Source organism: Hyla sarda, chromosome 2, assembly GCF_029499605.1.
Source record: "Hyla sarda isolate aHylSar1 chromosome 2, aHylSar1.hap1, whole genome shotgun sequence".
Classification (NCBI taxonomy): domain Eukaryota; kingdom Metazoa; phylum Chordata; class Amphibia; order Anura; family Hylidae; genus Hyla; species Hyla sarda.
Genome location: NC_079190.1, coordinates 100517652 through 100538896, shown reverse-complemented (window position 1 = coordinate 100538896; position 21245 = coordinate 100517652). Strand labels below are relative to the sequence as shown.

At 46.4% G+C, this 21245-nt stretch overlaps 1 protein-coding gene across 9 annotated transcripts in view; it reads left to right on the top strand.

Annotated features, from left to right (window-relative positions):
• Positions 1-21245, top strand: part of SCN8A (sodium voltage-gated channel alpha subunit 8) — a 260584-nt gene that overhangs the window by 235085 nt on the left and 4254 nt on the right. For all 9 annotated transcript variants that reach the window (XM_056562694.1, XM_056562701.1, XM_056562698.1 and 6 more), the window contains 3 exons: positions 10435-10572; positions 13842-13946; positions 20951-21221. In XM_056562694.1, coding sequence (XP_056418669.1) covers positions 10435-10572; positions 13842-13946; positions 20951-21221 — 514 coding nt within the window. The remainder of the gene's footprint in view (positions 1-10434; positions 10573-13841; positions 13947-20950; positions 21222-21245) is intronic.

The window sequence follows — 21245 nt, the reverse complement described above, 5'->3', positions numbered from 1 at the left end:
GCCTCGTTATTCCAGGATAATTCGGAGGCAAGAGTATGGAATTGGATGGCGTACTCGCCAACAGAAGAATTACCCTGGACCAGGTTCAGCAGGGCAGTCTCAGCGGAAGAGGCTCGGGCAGGTTCCTCAAAGACACTTCGAATCTCCGTGAAGAAGGAGTGTACAGAGGCAGTGACAGGGTCATTGCGGTCCCAGAGCGGTGTGGCCCATGACAGAGCTTTCCCAGACAGAAGGCTGACTACGAAAGCCACCTTAGACCTTTCAGTAGGAAACTGGTCTGACATCATCTCCAAGTGCAGGGAACATTGCGAAAGAAAGCCATGGCAAAACTTAGAGTCCCCATCAAATTTATCCGGCAAGGATAATCGAAGGCTGGAAGCGGCCACTCGCTGCGGAGGAGGTGCAGGAGCTGGCGGAGGAGAATATTGCTGGAGCTGTGGTAATAGCTGCTGTAGCATCACGGTCAGTTGAGACAGCTGGTGGCCTTGTTGCGCTATCTGTTGCAACTGCTGGGCGACCACCATGGTGAGGTCGGCGACAACTGGCAGCGGGACTTCAGCGGGATCCATGGCCGGATCTACTGTCACGATTCGGCTGGCTGGAGGTGGATCCTCTGTGCCAGAGAGGGATTGGCGTGGACCGTGTTGGTGGACCGGTTCTAAGTTGCTACTGGTATTCACCAGAGCCCGCCGCAAAGCGGGATGGTCTTGCAGCAGTGGTAGCAACCAGGTCGTATCCACCAGCAACGGCTCAACCTCTCTGACTGCTGAAGAAAAGCGCGGTACAAGGGAGTAGACAAGAGCAAGGTCGGACGTAGCAGAAGGTCAGGGCAGGCAGCAAGGATCGTAGTCAGGGGCAACGGCAGGAGGTCTGGAACACAGGCTAGGAACACACAAGGGAACGCTTTCACTGGCAACAAGATCCGGCGAGGGAGTGCAGGGGAAGTGAGGTATAAGTAGGGAGTGCACAGGTGAACATACTGATTAAGCCTGCTGCGCCAATCAGTGGCGCAGTGGCCCTTTAAATTGCAGAGACCCGGCGCGCGCGTGCCCTAAGGAGCGGGGCCGCGCGCGCCGGGACAAGACAGACGGGGAACGGGTCAGGTACGGGTGCCGGGATGCGCATCGCGAGCGGGCGCCTCCCGCATCGCGAATCGCATCCCGGCTGGGAGTGATATTGCAGCGCACCCGGTCAGCAGGTCTGACCGGGGCGCTGCAAATGAGAGGATGCTGCGAGCGCTCCAGGGAGGAGCGGGGACCCGGAGCGCTCGGCATAACAAGGTGAGGCCGTACCAATGCTTTATAAAGGGGGAGTATTATGTCCCTGTCCCTTGAGTCCATGCCTCTTTTGATACATGACAATATCCTGCCGGCTTTGGAAGCAGCAGCCTGACATTGCATGCTATTCTGTAGTCTGTGATCTACAAGTACACCCAGATCCTTCTCTACCAGTGACTCTGACAGTATTCCTGATTTAAATACCATGAGGCAAATTTACTATTGAAAAGGAGCCAGGATTCTTGCACAGTTTACACCAAAAAACTGTTGTACATGCTGTACATCATATTTAGAACAACTGGTGCCAAAAAGATTTAAAAAATTGTAAATTAAAATAGAAGGGGATTGGAGAGGCTCTTACCAATCTGTTATCCCGCGGCCTGAGCTGCCCAAATGACACCTACACCCACGGTGTCTAGCAAAAGTACAATAGATAAAGGAATTGGGGCCCAAAGGTCTGTGAATATTTGATATAAAATTAATTTATTTGTAAAATTGATTTATTAGTGTACAATTGATAGAAAAAATGATATTAATAAATAGTAAATATTATAGTGGTCTGTGACCTACAGGGCCCTTGTAGATCAGCTAGACTACAGAAACTGTAAGATAAAATCAGTGTATATGTAATGGAATAAAACTATATAAAAACAATAATATAAATACAATGGTATAAATTTGTATAAAGTGTCCACAATAATACAAGTGACTTCAGAATTGTACTCCTGGTATAATTAATTGCAGTCCGAGTAAATACACTCTTCTCTCATTGCATGTAATAAATATTAGTGCAGATTCTGACAAATATCGATATACTGTAATCCAAGTGTGGGTATAGATTAGCAAAGTACTTTCTTTTTATATGCAGAGCGCAACAGCACAAGTTGCAATTGTATCCAACTTATAGTAATTTGTATCAACTTTCAAGGTAAGTGTAAAGTGAGCTTTCATTCGGACAAAAATCAATCCTGGCTCCTAGGCAGAGAGCCTGCTGCCGGAGACTCAGACGTCTCACAGTGTAGCAGCGGTAAGTGTAATAGACAGTCACGGATCGATGTGCAAATGTTTAAGTTATAATTTGTACCTTGATTAGATGTGTGCTGGTCTCGGTGCGATCCCGGCTCCAGCACAGAGGGCTCACTCCTGGAGACTCGGCCATCTCCGATTTGGCATTAATGGAAGTGGGCTCCTCTTGTGTGGACTGCATCTGTTCTGTAGGTAACAACCAAGCTGTGTCCTCGTGATAGGTGCTACGTGACTGTCCAATGAAGGAAACAGGAGTAGTGATGATCATTGGTACTTTGTCTATGAGAGGTAAAATTGGGCATTGTGGCACTTGTAGTGGTAGTTAAGGCTGGACACGTTTCAGGTCCTTCTTAGAACCTTTCTTTAGCATCTAAAAGTGATAGTTATTTTCGCTGCTGAAGAAAGGTCCTAAGGAGGACCTAAAACGCGTCCAGCCTTAACTACCACTACAAGTGCCACAATACCCAATTTGACCTCTCATAGACAAAGTACCAACAATCATCACTACTCCTGTTTCCTTCCTTGGACAGGCACGTAGCACCTATCACGAGGACACAGCCTTTTCGTTACCTACAGAACAGCTGCAGTCCACACAAGAGGAGCCCACTTCCATTACTGTCCAATCGGAGACGGCTGAGTCTCCAGGAGTGGGCCCCCTGTGCTAGAGCCGGGATCGCACTGAGACCAGCACACATCTAATCAAGGTACAAATTCTATCTTAAACATTTGCACATCGATCCGTGACTGTCTATTAGGCTAGGTTCAGACTACGGAATTTGTGAACGGAAAATACGCTTGGAAATTTCCGCCTGAAGAATGGCGGTGCTCTTTCTTCAGGCGTGTTACGCCGAGCGCTCCGGGTCCCTGCTCCTCCCCGGAGTGCTCGCGGCGTTCTCCTCTCTGCAGCGCCCTGGTCAGACCCGCTGACCGGGAGCGCTGCACTGACACTGACGTCGGGGATGCGATTCGCATAGCGGGACGCGCCCGCTCGCAAATCGCATCCCAAGCCACTTACCTGTCCCGGTCCCCGGCTGTCACGTTCTGGCGCGCGCGGCTCCGCTCTCTAGGGCGCGCGCGTGCCAGCTCTCTAAGATTTAAAGGGCCAGTGCACCAATGATTGGTGCCTAGTCCAATCACTCTAATTAGCTTCCACCTGCTCATATAACCTCACTTCCCCTTCCAACTAGTGCCGGATCTTGTTGCCTTGTGCCAGAGAAAGCGTTTAGTGTTTGTCCCAAGCCTGTGTTCCAGACCATCTGCTATCTCCATTGACTACGAACCTTGCCGCCTGCCCCGACCTTCTGCTACGTCCGACCTTGCTCTTGCCTTGTCCTTTTGTACCGAGCCTGTCTCAGCAGTCAGAGAGGTTGAGCCGTTACTGGTGGATACGACCTGGTTGCTACCGCCGCAGCAAGACCATCCCGCTTTGCGGCGGGCTCTGGTGAATACCAGTAGCAACTTGGAAACGGTCCACGCCAATCCCTCTCTGACACAGAGGATCCACCTCCAGCCAGCCGAATCATAACAGTAGATCCGGCCATGGATCCCGCTGAGGTGCCGCTGCCAAGTCTCGCTGACCTACCCACGGTGGTCGCCCAGCAATCCCAACAAATCGCCCAACAAGGACAGCAGCTGTCGCAGTTGACCGCCATGCTACAGCAACTTCTGCCACTGCTACAGCAGCAACCATCTCCTCCGCCAGCTCCTGCACCTCCTCCGCAGCGAGTGGCCGCTCCTAGCCTCCGCTTGTCTCTGCCGGACAAATTTGATGGGGACTCTAATCTCTGCCGTGGTTTACTGTCTCAATGTTCCCTACATTTGGAGATGTTGTCGGACCAATTTCCTACAGAGCGGTCTAAGGTGGCTTTCGTAGTTAGTCTTCTGTCTGGAAAGGCCTTGTCTTGGGCCACACCACTCTGGGACCGCAATGATCCTGCCACAGCCACAGTCCAGTCCTTCTTCGCTGAAGTCCATAGTGTCTTGGAGGAGCCAGCCCGGGCCTCCTCTGCCGAGACTGCTTTGCTGAACCTAGTCCAAGGAACTTCTTCCGTAGGCGAATACGCCATCCAGTTTCGTACCCTTGCCTCAGAGCTTGCCTGGAACAATGAGGCCCTCTACGCGACCTTCAAGAAAGGCTTATCCAGCAACATCAAGGATGTACTGGCCGCACGAGAAATTCCAGCTAACCTGTCTGAACTTATCCTTTTGGCCACCTGCATCGAAAAGCGTTTTTCTGAAAGACACCAGGAGCTCCGCCAGGAAAAGGACCTTGATCTCTGGGCACCTCTCTCCCAGTATCCTTTGCAATCTACCCCTGTGCCTCCCACCGAGGAGGCTATGCAAGTGGATCGGTCTCGCCTGACCCATGAAGAGAGGACTCGCCGCAGAGATAAAAACTTATGCCTGTACTGCGCTAGTACTGAACATTTCCTAGTGGACTGCCCTATCCGTCCTCCGCGTCTGGGAAACGCACGCACGCACCCTGTTCAAATGGGAGTGGCGTCCCTTGGTGTGAATTCTGCTTCTCCACATCTCACTGTGCCCGTGCGGATTTCTCCTTCTGCCAACTCCTCCTTCTCAGCCGTGACCTTCTTGGACTCTGGTTCTGCTGGAAATTTTATTCTGGCCTCTTTTGTCAATAGGTTCAGCATCCCAGTGACCCGTCTCGTCAAGCCGCTCTACATTTCTTCCGTCAATGGAGCAAAATTGGACTGCACTGTGCATTACTGCACAGAACCCCTGCTTATGAGCATTGGACTGCATCACGAGAAAATCGAATTTTTTGTTCTGCCCAACTGCACCTCTGAAGTCCTCCTTGGTCTGCCATGGCTCCAACGTCATTCTCCCACCCTTGACTGGACCACCGGGGAGATCAAGAATTGGGGTCCTGCTTGTCACAAATGATGCCTCACATCTGCTCCTCATAGCCCCCTTCCTGGTAACACTCTGCCCCGTGACAAGCTTCACCCTCTGCCCCCCCTCCCCATTCCCACTTCTTCTGGATTGCCTGCCGCTGATGTAGCTTCCCAGGACTTTTCGTTTTTCCGGAAGGAAACTCAAGAGTCGCCCCCTATGTTCTCGTCTCATTTGAAGGGACAAGGAGACAAAAAGAGGGGGAGACCTAAGGGGGGGGGGGTACTGTTACGCCGAGCGCTCCGGGTCCCTGCTCCTCCCTGGAGCGCTCGCGGCGTTCTCCTCTCTGCAGCGCCCCGGTCAGACCCGCTGACCGGGAGCGCTGCACTGACACTGACGTCGGGGATGCGATTCGCATAGCGGGACGCGCCCGCTCGCGAATCGCTTCCCAAGCCACTTACCTGTCCCGGTCCCCGGCTGTCACGTTCTGGCGCGCGCGGCTCCGCTCTCTAGGGCGCGCGCACGCCAGCGCTCTAAGATTTAAAGGGCCAGTGCACCAATGAATGGTGCCTGGCCCAATCAGTCTAATTAGCTTCCACCTGCTCCCTGCTCATATAACCTCACTTCCCCTTCCCACTAGTGCCGGATCTTGTTGCCTTGTGCCAGAGAAAGCGTTTAGTGTTTGTCCCAAGCCTGTGTTCCAGACCTTCTGCTATCTCCATTGACTACGAACCTTGCCGCCTGCCCCGACCTTCTGCTACGTCCGACCTTGCTCTTGCCTTGTCCTTTTGTACCACGCCTGTCTCAGCAGTCAGAGAGGTTGAGCCGTTACCGGTGGATACGACCTGGTTGCTACCGCCGCAGCAAGACCATCCCGCTTTGCGGCGGGCTCTGGTTAATACCAGTAGCAACTTAGAACCGGTCCACCGGTACGGTCCACGCCAATCCCTCTCTGACACAGAGGATCCACCTCCAGCCAGCCGAATCATAACAAGGCGGAAATCTGTGCGGAACACATTGCGGTCTAGTGGAGACTGCAGTGTCTGTGCGGTCCTAGCGCCGACTGATTCAGCGCTGGGCGAAAATTTTCTGCCCGGAGATTCCGTAGTCTGAAACTAGCCTTACACTTACTGCTGCTACACTGTGAGACGTCTGAGTCTCCTGCAGCAGGCTCTCTGCCTAGGAGCCAGGATCGATTTTTGCACGAATGAAAGCTCACTTTACACTTACCTTTAAAGTTGATACAAACTACTATAAGTTGGATACAATTGCAACTCGTGCTGTTGCGCTCTGCATATAAAAAGAAAGCACTTTGCTGATCTATACCCACACTTGGATTACAGTATATCGGTATTTGTCAGAATCTGCACTAATATTTATTACATGCAATGAGAGAAGAGTGTATTCACTCGGACAACAATTAATTATACCAGGAGTACAATTCTAAAGTCTCTTGTATTATTGTGGACACTTTATACAAATTTATACCATTGTATTTATATTATTGTTTTTATATAGTTTTATTCCATTACATATACACTGATTTTATCTTACACTATCTGTAGTCTAGCTGACCTACAAGGGCCCTGTAGGTCACAGACCACTATAATATTTACTATTTATTAATATCATTTTTTCTATCAATTGTACACTAATAAATCAATTTTACAAATAAATTAATTTTATATCAAATATTCACAGACCTTTGAGCCCCAATTTCTTAAATCTTTCAGTACTTATCAGCTGCTGTATATTACAGAGGAAGTGTCATGCCCCAGGGGTGTGGACCCACTGTGCCACAAGTGGCTGCTGGCCTAACTTGCAGAGTGGGACACACAGATGCAACAGAAGGCGTCAGACGCAGCAGAGCAGAATTAGGTGACTTTAGCAGGCAGGTGCTGTAACAATAGTAGAGCAGGAAAGCTCAGGTGCAGCAGACAGGGACCTTCACTGTAGAAAACTACAATGTTGCTCAGGCACCACAGCAAGGGAGGAGTGCTTTTTTTAATAGGTGGTACCTGGCAGGAATTGGCTAAGAATCCAATAGGGAGTGCACACTGGCCAGTGCTCACACGCAGCCCCTAGAGGACAGAGGAGAAACTGCAGCTATGGCAGAATCAGGACATGGTACAGAGCAGGCCATCTGATGCAAGTAAGAGATATGACACACTGTACGCCGGGGGTTTTCAACCAGCGGCGTTACAGTACTCCCCTACTTACGACCCCTCTCCTTGGAAAAAAGCAGGAAAGAAGGATTTCTTCTGCAGGGCAGGAGCATGGGTACTGTATTCTGGGTTAGGCTGGGTCCACACTACGTTTTGTCCCATACGGGAGCGCATACGGCAGGGGGGAGCTAAAAGCTCGCGCTCCCGTATGTGACCGTATGCGCTCCCGTATGTCATTCATTTCAATGAGCCGACCGGAGTGAAACGTTCGGTCCGGTCGGCTCATTTTTGCGCCGTATGCGCTTTTACAACCGGACCTTAAACTGTGGTCAACCACGGTTTTAGGTCCGGTTGTAAAAGCGCATACGGCGCAAAAATGAGCCGACCGGACCGAACGTTTCACTCCGGTCGGCTCATTGAAATGAATGACATACGGGAGCGCATACGGGAGCGCGAGCTTTTAGCTCCCCCCTGCCGTATGCGCTCTCGTATGGGACAAAACGTAGTGTGGACCCAGCCTTACATAGTTTCTCTTCAGGCAGTAACGCCACAGGGGTCAGAACAGGTCTCAGAAAATCAGGTGCCAGTTTAGGATTCTGCTTCGCTTGAGTGGCCTCAGGATCAGGCTTAGTGCCTACAGGAATGTATTTTGCAGAGGTTGCTGGACAAACCTCAGACTAGCATGAGATATGGTTCTGAGGTCCCCAGCGAATATTCCCCGTACGCCAATCTAGGACAGGAGAATGTTGTTGCAACCAGGGCAGTCCCAGACGTACAGGATCAGAAGAGTCTGGTAAGACATAGAAGCATAACTCTTCAGAATGTTGAGTGCCCACTTGTAGCCTCAGTGGGATGGTAATCAAGCGGATTGGCACAGGAGGCGGATGACCATTAACAAATGTTGCTACAAGTGGCTTCTTCAGACGCGTAGTAGGTAGCTGGTACAGGTTCACCAGAGCCTAGCTTACAAAGTTTCCAGCAGTGCCAGAATCCAGGAATGCAAGTACAGTTATGCAGGTTTTTCTTTTAGACAGGGTCACAGGAATACAGAGCTTGAGGGAGTCAGTGTTATTGCCAAGAGTCACCTTTCCAATATACCCCAGGGACTGAGGTTTTTCGCCTTTGGAAGGACAATTGCGCACAATGTGACCTTTTCAGCCACAGTAGAGAGACAAGTTTTCAGACAGACGACGCTTCAGATCAGTGAGCTTCAGGCGTTCAATCTGCATGGGTTCTTCAGGCGGAAAAGCTGCAGGAGTCTGAACAGGGCTCTGGAAGACAAGAGTAAATTCAGAAGTCCACTTAGCTTGAGCGATATGGGTGAAACTTTCCCGTAAACGCACGTTTATGCGTGTAGCCGAAGTGACTAGAGTGTCCAAGGAGATCCCTTCCAGCCAGCTAATTTTTTATACAGTCACTAAGGCCCTCCCAGAACACAGCTCGCTGGGCTTCATCATTCCAGGACAGTTCTGCAGCCAGGGTACTGAACTGGCGTATTGTCCCACAGACATGTTATCTTGTCCCAGGCAAAGGAGAGCAGAAGCTGCAGATGATGCGTGGCCTGGTTCCTCAAAGAGTGTGCGAAAAGCAGTCAAAAAATTCTGCAAATTAACAGTCACTGAACCGCATTGCTCCCATAGAGGGTTGGCCCAGACAAGGGCTTCTCCATATAGCAGGGAGATGATGAAGGCAACTTTTCGCTCTTTTAAACGGGAACTTGTTACCATGTAGCCCAAAATGGATCAGACACTGGTTCAGGAATCCTCTGCAGGACTTCGGGTCACCTCCGTGTGGAGGCAAAGGCATCTGGACACTGGAAACAGAAAGTGAACACTGAGCATCAGGAACCGCAGGAGTTGCTAGGACCTGGAGCAGGTGCAGACAAAGCATACAGGCGAGCAGAAATTGAGTTCATAAACGGCAGCAGTTGCTCTTGGCGATCACTTTGAAGTTGCAGCTGCTGATACAGTCCTTGCAGCGTAGACTGGGGCTTGCTAGCGGGATCTATGGCCTGAGCAAACTGTCAGACCCCACGGGTGTTGACCCACTGTGCCACAAGTGTCTACTGGCCTAACTTGCAGAGTGGGGCAAACAGATGCAACATAAGGCATCGGACACAGCAGAGCTGAATTAGGTGACTTTAGCAGGCAGGTGCTGTAAAAACAGAAGAGCAGGAAAGCTCAGGTGCAGCAGACTGGAACACAGGAACACTGAAACAATGCAGACAGGGACCTTTGCTTCAGAAAACTACAATGTTGCTCAGACACATTAGGAAGGGAGGAATGCTCTTTTATAGCTGGTGCCTGGCAGGAATTGGCTAGGAATCAAATAGGGAGTGCACACTGGCCCTATAAGTCTCAGCCAGTGCTCACGCGCAGCCCCTAGAGGACAGAGGAGAAACTGCAGCTATAACAGAAACAGGACATGGTACAGAGCAGGCCACCTGATGCAAGTAAGAGATATGACACACAGTACGCTTGTGGTTTTCAACCAGATGCATTACAGGAAGTTGTATAGTTCTTTTCAGTCTGACCACAGTACTCTCTACTGACACCCCTGTCCGTGTCAGGAACTTTCCATAGTAGGAGCAAATCCCCATAGAAAACCTCTCCCTCTCTGGACTGTTCCTGACATGGACATAGGTGTCAACAGAGAGCACTGTGGACAGACAGAAAAGAACTACACAACTTCCTATGGAGCATACAGCAGATAAGTACTGGAAGGATTAAGATTTTTAAATAGAAGTAATTACCAAATCTGTTTAATTTTCTGGCACCAGTAGGAAAATGTTTTATATAGTTGGTCTAAACTTAAACTAAACAGTCTAAAGATGCACCAAATTTATCATACATCCTTCCCAACTGTGATAAAATTGGCACTTTCTTAGCTTGAAGAACTAGGCTGTTTTAATATATCTGAACCACTGTCATGTGACCTACAGAAACAGGCAATGGCTCAGTTACACAACTCCCTGGTGTGGTCTCTGTTACTTTTGTATGCTACCATATTCTCAGTTTTTTGTTTTGTTTTTTTGTGGTGTTACATTATTGTGTGGCTGTCATGTTTGGTTATGTAGTTTATTCTGCAGTAATATAATTAATTTTATGTTTTAGGTCACAGAACAGCCAAAATATGAAGACAACATCTATATGTACATTTATTTTGTCATTTTTATCATCTTTGGCTCTTTTTTCACCCTGAATTTATTCATTGGTGTCATCATTGACAACTTCAATCAACAAAAGAAAAAGATAAGTATTTTGTCAGGATACTTCATACATGGTAGTAATCAGGAAAACAATGAAGGAAATCTAGGCAACTGTCCCAGGGCTCCAAATGGGACCCATATACAGTGCGTCAAAAAAGTATTTAGTCAGCCACCAATTGTGCAAGTTCTCTCACTTAAAAACATGAGAGGCCTGTAATTTTCATCATAGGTATTCCTCAACTATGAGGAAAAAAAAATCACATTGTCTGATTTTTAAAGAATTTATTTGCAAATTATGGTGGAAAATAAGTATTTGGTCAATAAGAAAAGTTAATCTCAATACTTTGTTGTATACCCTTTGTTGGCAATGACAGAGTTTAAGCGTTTTCTGTGAGTCTTCACAAGGTTTTCACACACTGTTGCTGGTATTTTGGCCCATTCCTCCATGCAGATCTCCTGTCGGGGAGTGTCACTGGACAACATGGAGTTTCAACTCCCTCCAAAGGTTTTCTATGGGGTTGAGATCTGGAGACTGACTAGGCCACTCCAGGACCTTGAAATGCTTCTTACGAAGCCAATCTCCTTCACTGTCTTTGTGAAAGCAAATAAAGGGCTTATTATAAAATAAAATAATACCATATATACTTGAGTATAAGCCATTCCGAATATAAGCCGAGGCCCCTAATTTCACCCCAAAAACCTAGGAAAAGTTATTGTCTCGACTATAAGCCTACGGTGGGAAATACATCATCCCCCTGTCATCATCCAGACCCCTGTCATCATCCAGACCCCCGTCATTAACACTCCCATCATCATCACCCCCGTTATTATCACCCCGTCACCATCACCCTCGTCATTATCACCCTCGTCATTATCACCCTCGTCATTATCACCCTCGTCATTATCACCCTCGTCATCATCCCCCTCGTCATCATGCCCCTCGTCATCATGCCCCTCGTCATCATCCCCCCTTCATCATCCCCCCTTCATCATCACCGCCTGTCAATCCCTTCGTCATCATCCAGACCCCCCTTTTGTTTTCTACTCACCTCCCCAGTTGTTGCTTTCTCGTGGGGAAGGAAGGGTGAGCTGGTCCAGGCCGTCCATCTTCACCGGGAGGCCCTCTTCTCCGGGCCGGCTACAGACTAGTGACATTGCATTGATGACGACGCGGAGGGACGTCCGTGCACAGCAGACGTCCTTGACGTCCGTCACATCCCTGCACATGAACGTCCCTGCCTGGTGGCGTCAATGCAGCGTCACTAGTTAGGGGCCGGTGTAGTGAAGGGACACAGAACGTTTCAAGACACAGTTTTCTTCACTACACTGGCCCGGAGCGGAGAAGAGGGCCTCCAGGTGAAGATGGACAGCCTGGAATGACTAACCCTCCCCACCGGACAGTCGCTGCAGCATAGATGGACGAAGATGGATGGCCTATCCCATCCCCTCACAGCTATGCCAGAAGCTGAAAAACTCTGCTTATACTCGAGTATATACAGTAATATGTTTTTTAGGGTGAGGTGGAAAGTACAGATTTGCCCACAAGAAATAAAAAAAAATTTAAAAGGTAAAAGCGATTTATATCAACACATTGTTGGGTTCTAGATTATTAGATTGTTACAACCAAAAACATTGTTTTGGGAGCCTGCCACCAATTTCACTGGAACAATACTGTTGCGAGGGCTAAAGTCTGTGTAATCCTAGTCTTAGTTATGTTCACTGTTGTTTTGAACAACTTCATTTAGTTGAATGGCTTATGAGATCTGTAGCATATTTGTAAATCCCTTTTATTTACCACAAATTACTCCTTACCCCAGAAAAAAACTATTAAAAGTCTTGGCCACTAGGTGCCCCACTTTCCTAAAATCTTCTGTCCATCGACAATTGTTATGGGAATTACCGGGGAGATTTCTCAAAACCTGTGTAGAGGAAAGGTATCCTTCAGAGGGTTCATGTTGTGCCTGAAAGGCTTTCCTCCTATCTCTAACTACCAATAAAGTTTTAGACAGCTGTAGCTTGTGTAGCTTGTTATCATCAACCTGAACTGCTTTTGTGATGTAATCTTGTTGCTGTATTCCTTTTTTCTCACATAGAACGTTGCATAGGTAGTGCATCCATTCTCCCCCTACAGGCAATCCAGAGTGCTGCACTGGACTGTATTAATCTCCCAGTAAAGTGCCAGTCTTTTCAGTCCAGTAAACTTTCTCCAGCAAATGTCATGGCATAGCTTAGAAACATTGAAGATTGTTGGCAGAAAAAGACCACATGATCCATCTAGTTTGCCGTATATTACTTTTCTATACTTTTTTTTAATCTTAGGATAGATGTATGTTTATCCCAGGCATGTTTAAAGGAAAACTGTCAGCTTTCTCCCCCCGCACTAACCAGCGGTACTGGCTGGTAGTGTGAGGGACGCTGATCAGTTTGATGCTTACCGTACCCCGATCTAATCTTCTATTTTCGAGATATGCTAATGAGGTGCTAACTGGCACTCTGACATCAATATTCCTCCCCTCTCTCTTCATTACAGAGCGGGGAGAGGAGGAATATTGATGAGCTGGGTGGCGCTGCGGCCGGCGGCACTGACTTCAGAGTGCCAGTTAGCACCTCATTAGCATATCCCGAAAATAGAAGATTAGAGCCAAACGGCGCAGCGGATCCGGCACGGTAAGCATCAAACTGAGCAGTGTCCCCCACACTACCAGCCAGTACCACTGGTTAGTGTGGGGGGAGAAAGCTGACAGTTTTCCTTTAAATTTACTTAATATGGATTTACTGTACCAGCAACATAGCAACATCTTTTGTTGTAGTTTGTTCAAAGCATCTGCTACTTTTCGTAAATAAAATATCTATTTTCACACATTGCTTCATCTTTTCCCAAACCAACGAACCTGACACTCTGGCCCTTTTGGCCCTTGTTCTTGTGTTTACTTTCATAGTAAAAACACTTCTCCTTGAACCTTATTTAACCCTTTAACATATTTAAGTGTTTCAGTCATGCCCCCTGTTTTACTTTTTTCCTCCATAGAGATTTAGCTCTGTAGCAGAGAGGAATAACAACTATCTTCTGATTGACTAGAGAAGTAAGGGAAAGGAAGGCCCTCTGTAAGTACTGTTGGCAAACAGCCCAGCTCTGGTCTTGGCTCTTGAAATGGATAGAACAAGAAATAGCTGTGCCCCTTGGAATGAACTCTCGGGGGATGTACTCTCTAGCAGATATATGTAATATAGGAATATTTCTGAATGAATATGGGTAGGGAAATATTTTCATATTCATGCAGATTATAACCAGTTTTGTCTTTTCTCCTTTACTTTGGAGGTCAGGATATTTTTATGACAGAGGAGCAGAAAAAATATTACAATGCTATGAAAAAATTGGGCTCTAAAAAACCACAGAAGCCTATACCTAGACCATTGGTAAGACAAGTGCAAATAAGTCCCTTCTTTGTAGTTCACAGTGAAATTAAATATATTTCTAATAATTTAGCATGAGTTTAACCTCTTAAGGACCAATGACGTTCCACAACGTCATGGCGTTTTCCGGTCCCTGCCACTCGCCGGGCAGAGATCAGAACCGGATGCCTGCTGAAATCCTTCAGCAGGCATCCAGGGCAAACGCCGAGGGGGGCCATGTAGATCCCCCATGTCGGCGATTGCCGCAAGTCGCAAGGGAAATCGCCCTTGCGATCTGCGGCGATACCGGGCTGATCGGGTCTCTGGGACCCGACCGCCCGGTAATTTTGCATGATCCCGGCTGTCACAGACAGCCAGGACCATGCTAAAGTATAGGAGCGAGGTGGCAAGCCTGCCACCTCCTCCTATCCCCTGCGATCCGTCGGTTAGTTAACCGATCAATCGCAGGGGGGGGGGGGTTGCTTCCTCCCGGCCCCTGGAAGTGCGGAGAGGACGGGAGGAAGACCGGAGGACGCGGCGGTCGACGCGGGAGTGCTGGGGACTGGCCCCGGTACTTACCTCGTCCCTGAAGACCCGGATCCCGGCGATGAAGGCGGCGGCGGCGGTGACAGGTGAGTGGATCTTCAGCCGCGGATGGGCCCTTTACAGCAATGCACGTCGCCGTAAAGCGACATGCATTGCTGTATTGGGACCCTGTATACTACAAATCCCAGCATGCCCAGACAGCCCTTGGCGTCTAGGCATGCTGGGAGTTGCAGTTTTGTAACATCTGGAGGTCCGCAGTTTTGGGACCACTGTGCCCTTCCAGATGTTGCAAAACTACACATCCTCAGCATGCCCTTACTGTCCAGGCATGCTGGGAGTTGTAGTTCTGTAACATCTGGCCCTTCAGATGTTGCAGAACTACAACTCCCAGCATGCCTGGGCAGTTTTGGCATACTGGGAGTTGTAGTTTTGCAACATCTGGAAGAGCACAGATTGGGAACCACTGTATTAGTGGTCTGCAAACTGTAGTCCTCCAGATGTTGCAAAACTACAACTCCAAACATGCTGAGAGTTGTAGTTCGGCAACATCTGGCTCTAAAGATGTTGCCGAACTACTACTTCCAGCATGCCTGAGAATGTTTGGGAGTTGTGGTTTTGCAACAACTGGAGGCACACTGGTTGGGAAACATTGTCTGTTTCCTAACTCAGTGTTTCCCAACCCGTGTGCCTCCAGCTGTTGCAAAACTATAACTACCAGCATGCACTGATAGACTGTGCATGCTGGGAGTTGTAGTTTTGCAACAGCTGGAGGTTCCCCCCCCTGTGAATGTACAGGGTACATTCACATGGGCAGGGGGCTTACAGTGAGTATCAGTCTGCAAGTTTGCGATGCAGCAAATTTTGCACGGCAGCTCAAACTCGCAGCGGGAAACTCGCTGTAACCCCCCGCCCGTGTGACTGTACCCTAAAAACACTACACTACACTAACACAAATTAAAATAAAAAGTAAAAAAAACACTACATATACACATACCCCTACACAGCCCCCCTCCCCAATAAAAATGAAAAACGTCTGGTACGCCACTGTTTCCAAAATGGAGCCTCCAGCTGTTGCAAAACAACAACTCCCAGTATTGCCAGACAGCCGTTGACTGTCCAGGCATGCTGGGAGTTTTGCAACAGCTGGAGGCACCCTGTTTGGGAATCACTGACATAGAATACCCCTATGTCCACCCCTATGCAAATCCCTAATTCAGGCCTCAAATGCGCATGGCGTTCTCACTTTGGAGCCCTGTCGTATTTCACGGCAACAGTTTAGGGTCACATATGGGGTATCGCCGTACTCGGGAGAAATTGCCTACCAAATTTTGGGGGTCTTTTTCTCCTTTCACCCCTTATGAAAGGGTGAAGTTGGGGTCTACACCAGCATGTTAGTGTAAAAAAATAAATTTTTTACACTAACATGCTGGTGTTGCCCCATACTTTTCATTTTGACAAGAGGTAAAAGGGAAAAATGCCCCCCAAAATTTGTAATGCAATTTCTCGCGACTACGGAGATACCCCATATGTGGGCGCAAAGTGCTCTGGGGGCACACAACAAGGCCCGGAAGGGAGAGTGCGCCATGTACATTTGAGGTGATTTGCACAGGGGTGGCTGATTGTTACAGCGGTTTTAACAAACGCAAAAAAAAAAAAAAAAACACATGTGACCCCATTTCGGAAACTACACCCCTCACGCAATGTAATGAGGGGTGCAGTGAGAATTTACCCCCCACTGGTGTCTGACAGATCTTTGGAACAGTGGGCTGTGCAAATTAAAAATTGCACTTCAGGTCAACTTATGGGGTAACTCCATACTCAGAAGAGATGGGGTTACAAATTTTGGGGGGTATTTTCTGCTATTAACCCTTGCATAAATGTGAAATTTGGGGGGAAACACATATTTTAGTGAAAATTTTTTAACATTTTTTTACATATGCAAAAGTCGTGAAACACCTGTGGGGTATTAAGGCTCACTTTATTCCTTGTTACGTTCCTTAAGGGGTCTAGTTTCCAAAATGGTATGCCATGTGGATTTTTTTTCCTGTTCTGGCACCATAGGGGCTTCCTAAATGCAACATGCCCCCCAAAAACCATTTCAGAAAAACGTACTCTCCAAAATCCCCTTGTCGCTCCTTCGCTTCTGAGCCCTCTACTGTGCCCGCCAAACAATTTACATAGACATATGAGGTATGTGCTTACTCGAGAGAAATTGGGCTACAAATATAAGTATACATTTTCTCCTTTTACCCCTTGTAAAAATTCAAAAATTGGGTCTGCAAGAACATGCAAGTGTAAAAAATGAAGATTGTGAATTTTCTCCTTCACTTTGGTGCTATTCGTGTGAAACACCTAAAGGGTTAAAATGCTGACTGAATGTCATTTTGAATACTTTGGGGGGTGCAGTTTTTATAATGGGGTCATTTGTGGGGTATTTCTAATATGAAGACCCTTCAAATCCACTTCAAACCCGAACTGGTCCCTGAAAAATTGTGATTTTGGAAATTTTGTGAAAAATTGGAAAATTGCTGCTGAACTTTGAAGCCCTCTGGTGTCTTCCAAAAGTAAAAACACGTCAATTTTATGATGCAAACATAAAGTGGACATATTGTATATGTGAATAAAAAAGCATTTTTTGGGGAATATCCATTTTCCTTACAAGCAGAGAGCTTCAAAGTTAGAAAAATGCAAAATTTTCAATTTTTTTTTAAATTTTTTTGAATTTTTCACCAAGAAACTATGCAAGTATCGACAAAATTTTACCAATAACATAAAGTAGAATATGTCACCAAAAAAACTATCTCGGAATCAGAATGATAGGTAAAAGCATCCCAAAGTTATTTTTGCTTAAAGTGACAGTGGTCAGATGTTCAAAAAACGCTCTGGTCCTAAGGTGTAAAATGGCCTGGTCCTTAAGGGGTTAAAAAAATGTATTTTGAATCTAATAATGTGTTCCATTAAAGTCTATGGAAAAACAGCTGTCAATGCACACACTGTTGAACCCCTTAAATATGAAGGGCGTCCTGGTACTTAATGACCAAGGGCATACCTGTACGCCCTGGTCCTGTTACCTCACGAGCTGAGCACGCTTCATACTCGGTGGGTCCAAGTTGCTATCTGTAGCCAGGACCCACTGTTAATGCCAGACATCGCTGATGCCCAGCATTAACCTTTTACACCCGCAATCTAAATGCGGGAGTTAAATGTGGGAGTTAACAGTGCCAGTTAGCTCAGTGGAGCTGATCAGGACATTCGGGGCCAATTCGTGGGTCAGGCGAGTGGATGGCGGAAGGGCCCTTACCTGCTTCCTTGCCGCCTCGATTGATGCTTTAATGTCCCAGCCAGCCTCTGCAGGCTAGAGCAGTAGAGCACCAATAACACTGATCAGTGCCACCGTAAATGTCCGAACTATTAAAATGTAAGGTTAGTTAAATTGCACGGTCAGAAAAAAATTGCTCATTTTTGGTCACTTCATATACCATAAAAAATATATAAAAAGCCATCAAAAAGTCCCATAAAAAAAAAAAAAGTTATAGGGGTCAGAAGAGGACAATTTTTTGCATACTGATTTTGGTGCATATACAGTGGTCCCTCAACATATGATATTAATTGGTTCCAGGAGAACCATCATATGTTGAAACCATCATATGTCGAGTACATATGTCTATGTAAAAATGGTAATTGGTTCTGGGGCCTCGGAACCATTGTATGTTGAATACATATCTCTATGGTAAACTGCCAATTGGTTCTGGGATGACCATTGTATGTGGAGTGTATGGGGAGTGTTTAACAAACCAGGGTGCCTCCAGGTGTTGCACAACTACAACTCCCAGCATGCATGTGCAGCCATTGACTGTCTGGGCATGCTGGGAGTTATAGTTTTGCAACAGCTGGAGGCACAATGATAGGGAAACATTGATGTATGGGGTGTATAGTGTGTATATGTATTGTATGTGATGTGTGACATCGCATACAGTACTTTACAGTTCTTTAAATACCTTCAGGGGGGACAGAATGTCCTCCATTACGATCCTGCCGACTACAGCTCTATAGAAAAGGAAGGGGAGGGCAGCCAGCAGCTCATTGGATGCCTGCAGCAAGATGCTGCAGGCTATTGGCTATGGCTGCACTGGGGGGGGGGCTTACACGGAGCTCACAGTGGAAGCCTGCGTGAGTTAGCAGGACAGCATGTGAGTAACAGGAGGCAGAACGGGGCACATTAAACAACTATCTGTCAGTTGCTGAAGTTGTCAGCGCTGTCAGATAGCTGTTTGTACGATGGCCCCGACACACAGCAGCATCGTATGTCAATGCTGCCTTCAACATACGATGGGCTCTGAGAGGCCATCGTATGTTGAAATGATCATATGTCGGGGACATCGTAAGTCGGGGGGGTCACTGTAGTTATTTTTTTTGCCTGTTAAGGACCAAGGGCGTATCTGTACACCCTGAGTCCTCTCCCTTTCTATAGCGGGTTGGGCACGGCCTCCAACAACGGCCGGTACCCGTGGCTAATAGCGCACGGCACTGATTGCGGTGCCACGTGCTATTAACCTTTTAGACGCGGCGTTCAAAGTTGATCGCCGCATCTAAAGTGAAACTAAACTACCCCCGACTAGCTCAGTGGGCTGTTCGGGACCGCCGCGGTGAAATCGCAGTGTCCCGAACAGCTGTAGGACACGAGGAGGGTCCCCCTAGCTGCCTCCTGGTGTCCAATTGCCTAATGATTGCTCAGTGCCTGAGATGATCTATGTTATCCTATAGTAAAGATCATTTAACCCCTTCCCGAATAAAAGTTTGAATCACCCCCCTTTTCCCATTTAAAAAAAAACGGTGTAAATAAAAGAAACCTATATGGTATCGCCGCATGTGGAAATGTCCAAATTATAAAAATATATTGTTAATTAAACCGCACGCTCAATGGTGTATGCGTAAAAAAATGCCAAATTCCAAAATAGCATATTTTTGGTAATTTTTTTATATAATGAGAAATGAATAAAAAGCGATCAAAAAGTCCGATCAATACAAAAATGGTACCACTAAAAACTTCAGATCACGGCACAAAAAATTAGCCCTCATAATGCTTTATACACGGAAAAATTAAAATGTTATAGGGGTCAGAATATGACTATATTAAACGTATAAATTTTCCTGCATGTAGTTATGATTTTTTCCAGAAGTACGACAAAATCAAACCTATATAAGTAGGGTATCATTTTTATCATATGGACCTACAAAATAAAGAGAAGGTGTCATTTTTACCAAAAAAATGTACTGCGTAGAAACGGAAGCCCTCAAAAGTTACAAAATTTAGTTTTTTCTTCAATTTTGTCGCACAATTATTTTTTTTCCGTTTTGTCATAGATTATTGGGTAAAATGACTGATGTCATTACAAAGTAGAATTGGTGGCACAAAAAATAAGCCATCATATGGATTTTTAGGTGCAAAATTTTAAGAGTTATGATTTTTCAAAGGTAAAGAGGAAAAAATGAAGGTGCAAAAACCCCTGGTACTTAAGGGGTTAAAGTTGTAAAATAAAACCTAAATAAATTGGGTATCGTAAACGTATGGACCTACAAAATAAAGATAAGATGTCGAAAATTGCATTAAGTAGAAACGGAAGTCCCGAAAAGTTACGTTTCTCATTAGTTTTTTTAAAGTTCACCCCACAAATATTTTTTTTTTGTTTCGCCGTTGAATTTGTTATGAAATGACTGATGTAATTACAAAGTTGAGTCTGTAGGTGAAAAATTTTAAACGTTTTGATTTTTAGAAGGGGAGGAGGAAAAATCGGGTACCTCTCATGATCTTGTCAAATTTTATAATCCTCCCAGTTCACTGTCCCCATCATGATAAACCACCCCCTGTGTTTATTTTTATTATTTTTTTTGTTTTATACTTTGATATTGCTCTGTATTTTCTGCTCTGTCAGATTCACAGACTGGGAATTGGCCTTACCCAGCAGGCATGACATCATCTGAAGCCATACAGGGGAGAGCTTCCTCCCTCACTCAAAGCAGTTCAGCGTGAGATAAGATGATTGGCAAAGTTTAACCCCCCTCCCTCAGCACTCCAGACTGCATTTCCTGATTGTGGACTTCTGCCATGCCAGCAGGAGTCCAAAATCTGTGCAAGAGGGGGAAATGTGCTCTGGGCAAGTAGGGAGACACCTAGTGGCAGCTTTTTTAAACACAAATGAAACATAGAAAACGTTATAACTTTTTTTTTAAACAAGGTACATTAGAAAGATTTTTTTTATTTACCATCTGGGCACTGATGGCTGCTTTTCCATAGACTTTAAAATTATTTTAAGATGTGTGAACGCAGCTTCAGAGTATTTTTGCTAAGCATATTGGGACTGGCATATTGCCAGTAGCATCCAATGGTCCTTTACTGCAAAAGCTTTATTCCATTATTGTCAGTGTGAAAGATATGACTTGTCTTTTGTGTACTTGACTTTGCTATTTTCATCTTCCAACAGAATAGCATCCAAGGTGCCATCTTTGACTTGATAACACAACAAGCTTTTGATATAATCATCATGATACTCATTTGTCTCAACATGGTAACGATGATGGTGGAGACAGATGATCAGACCAAATATACAGAGAATGTCCTGTACTGGGTTAATTTAGTTTTTATTTGCTTTTTTACCACGGAGTGTGTGCTAAAACTGTGTGCCTTGCGGCATTACTACTTTACCATTGGATGGAACATTTTTGACTTTGTTGTTGTAATTCTTTCTATTGTTGGTAAGTATTAATTTATTTATATTT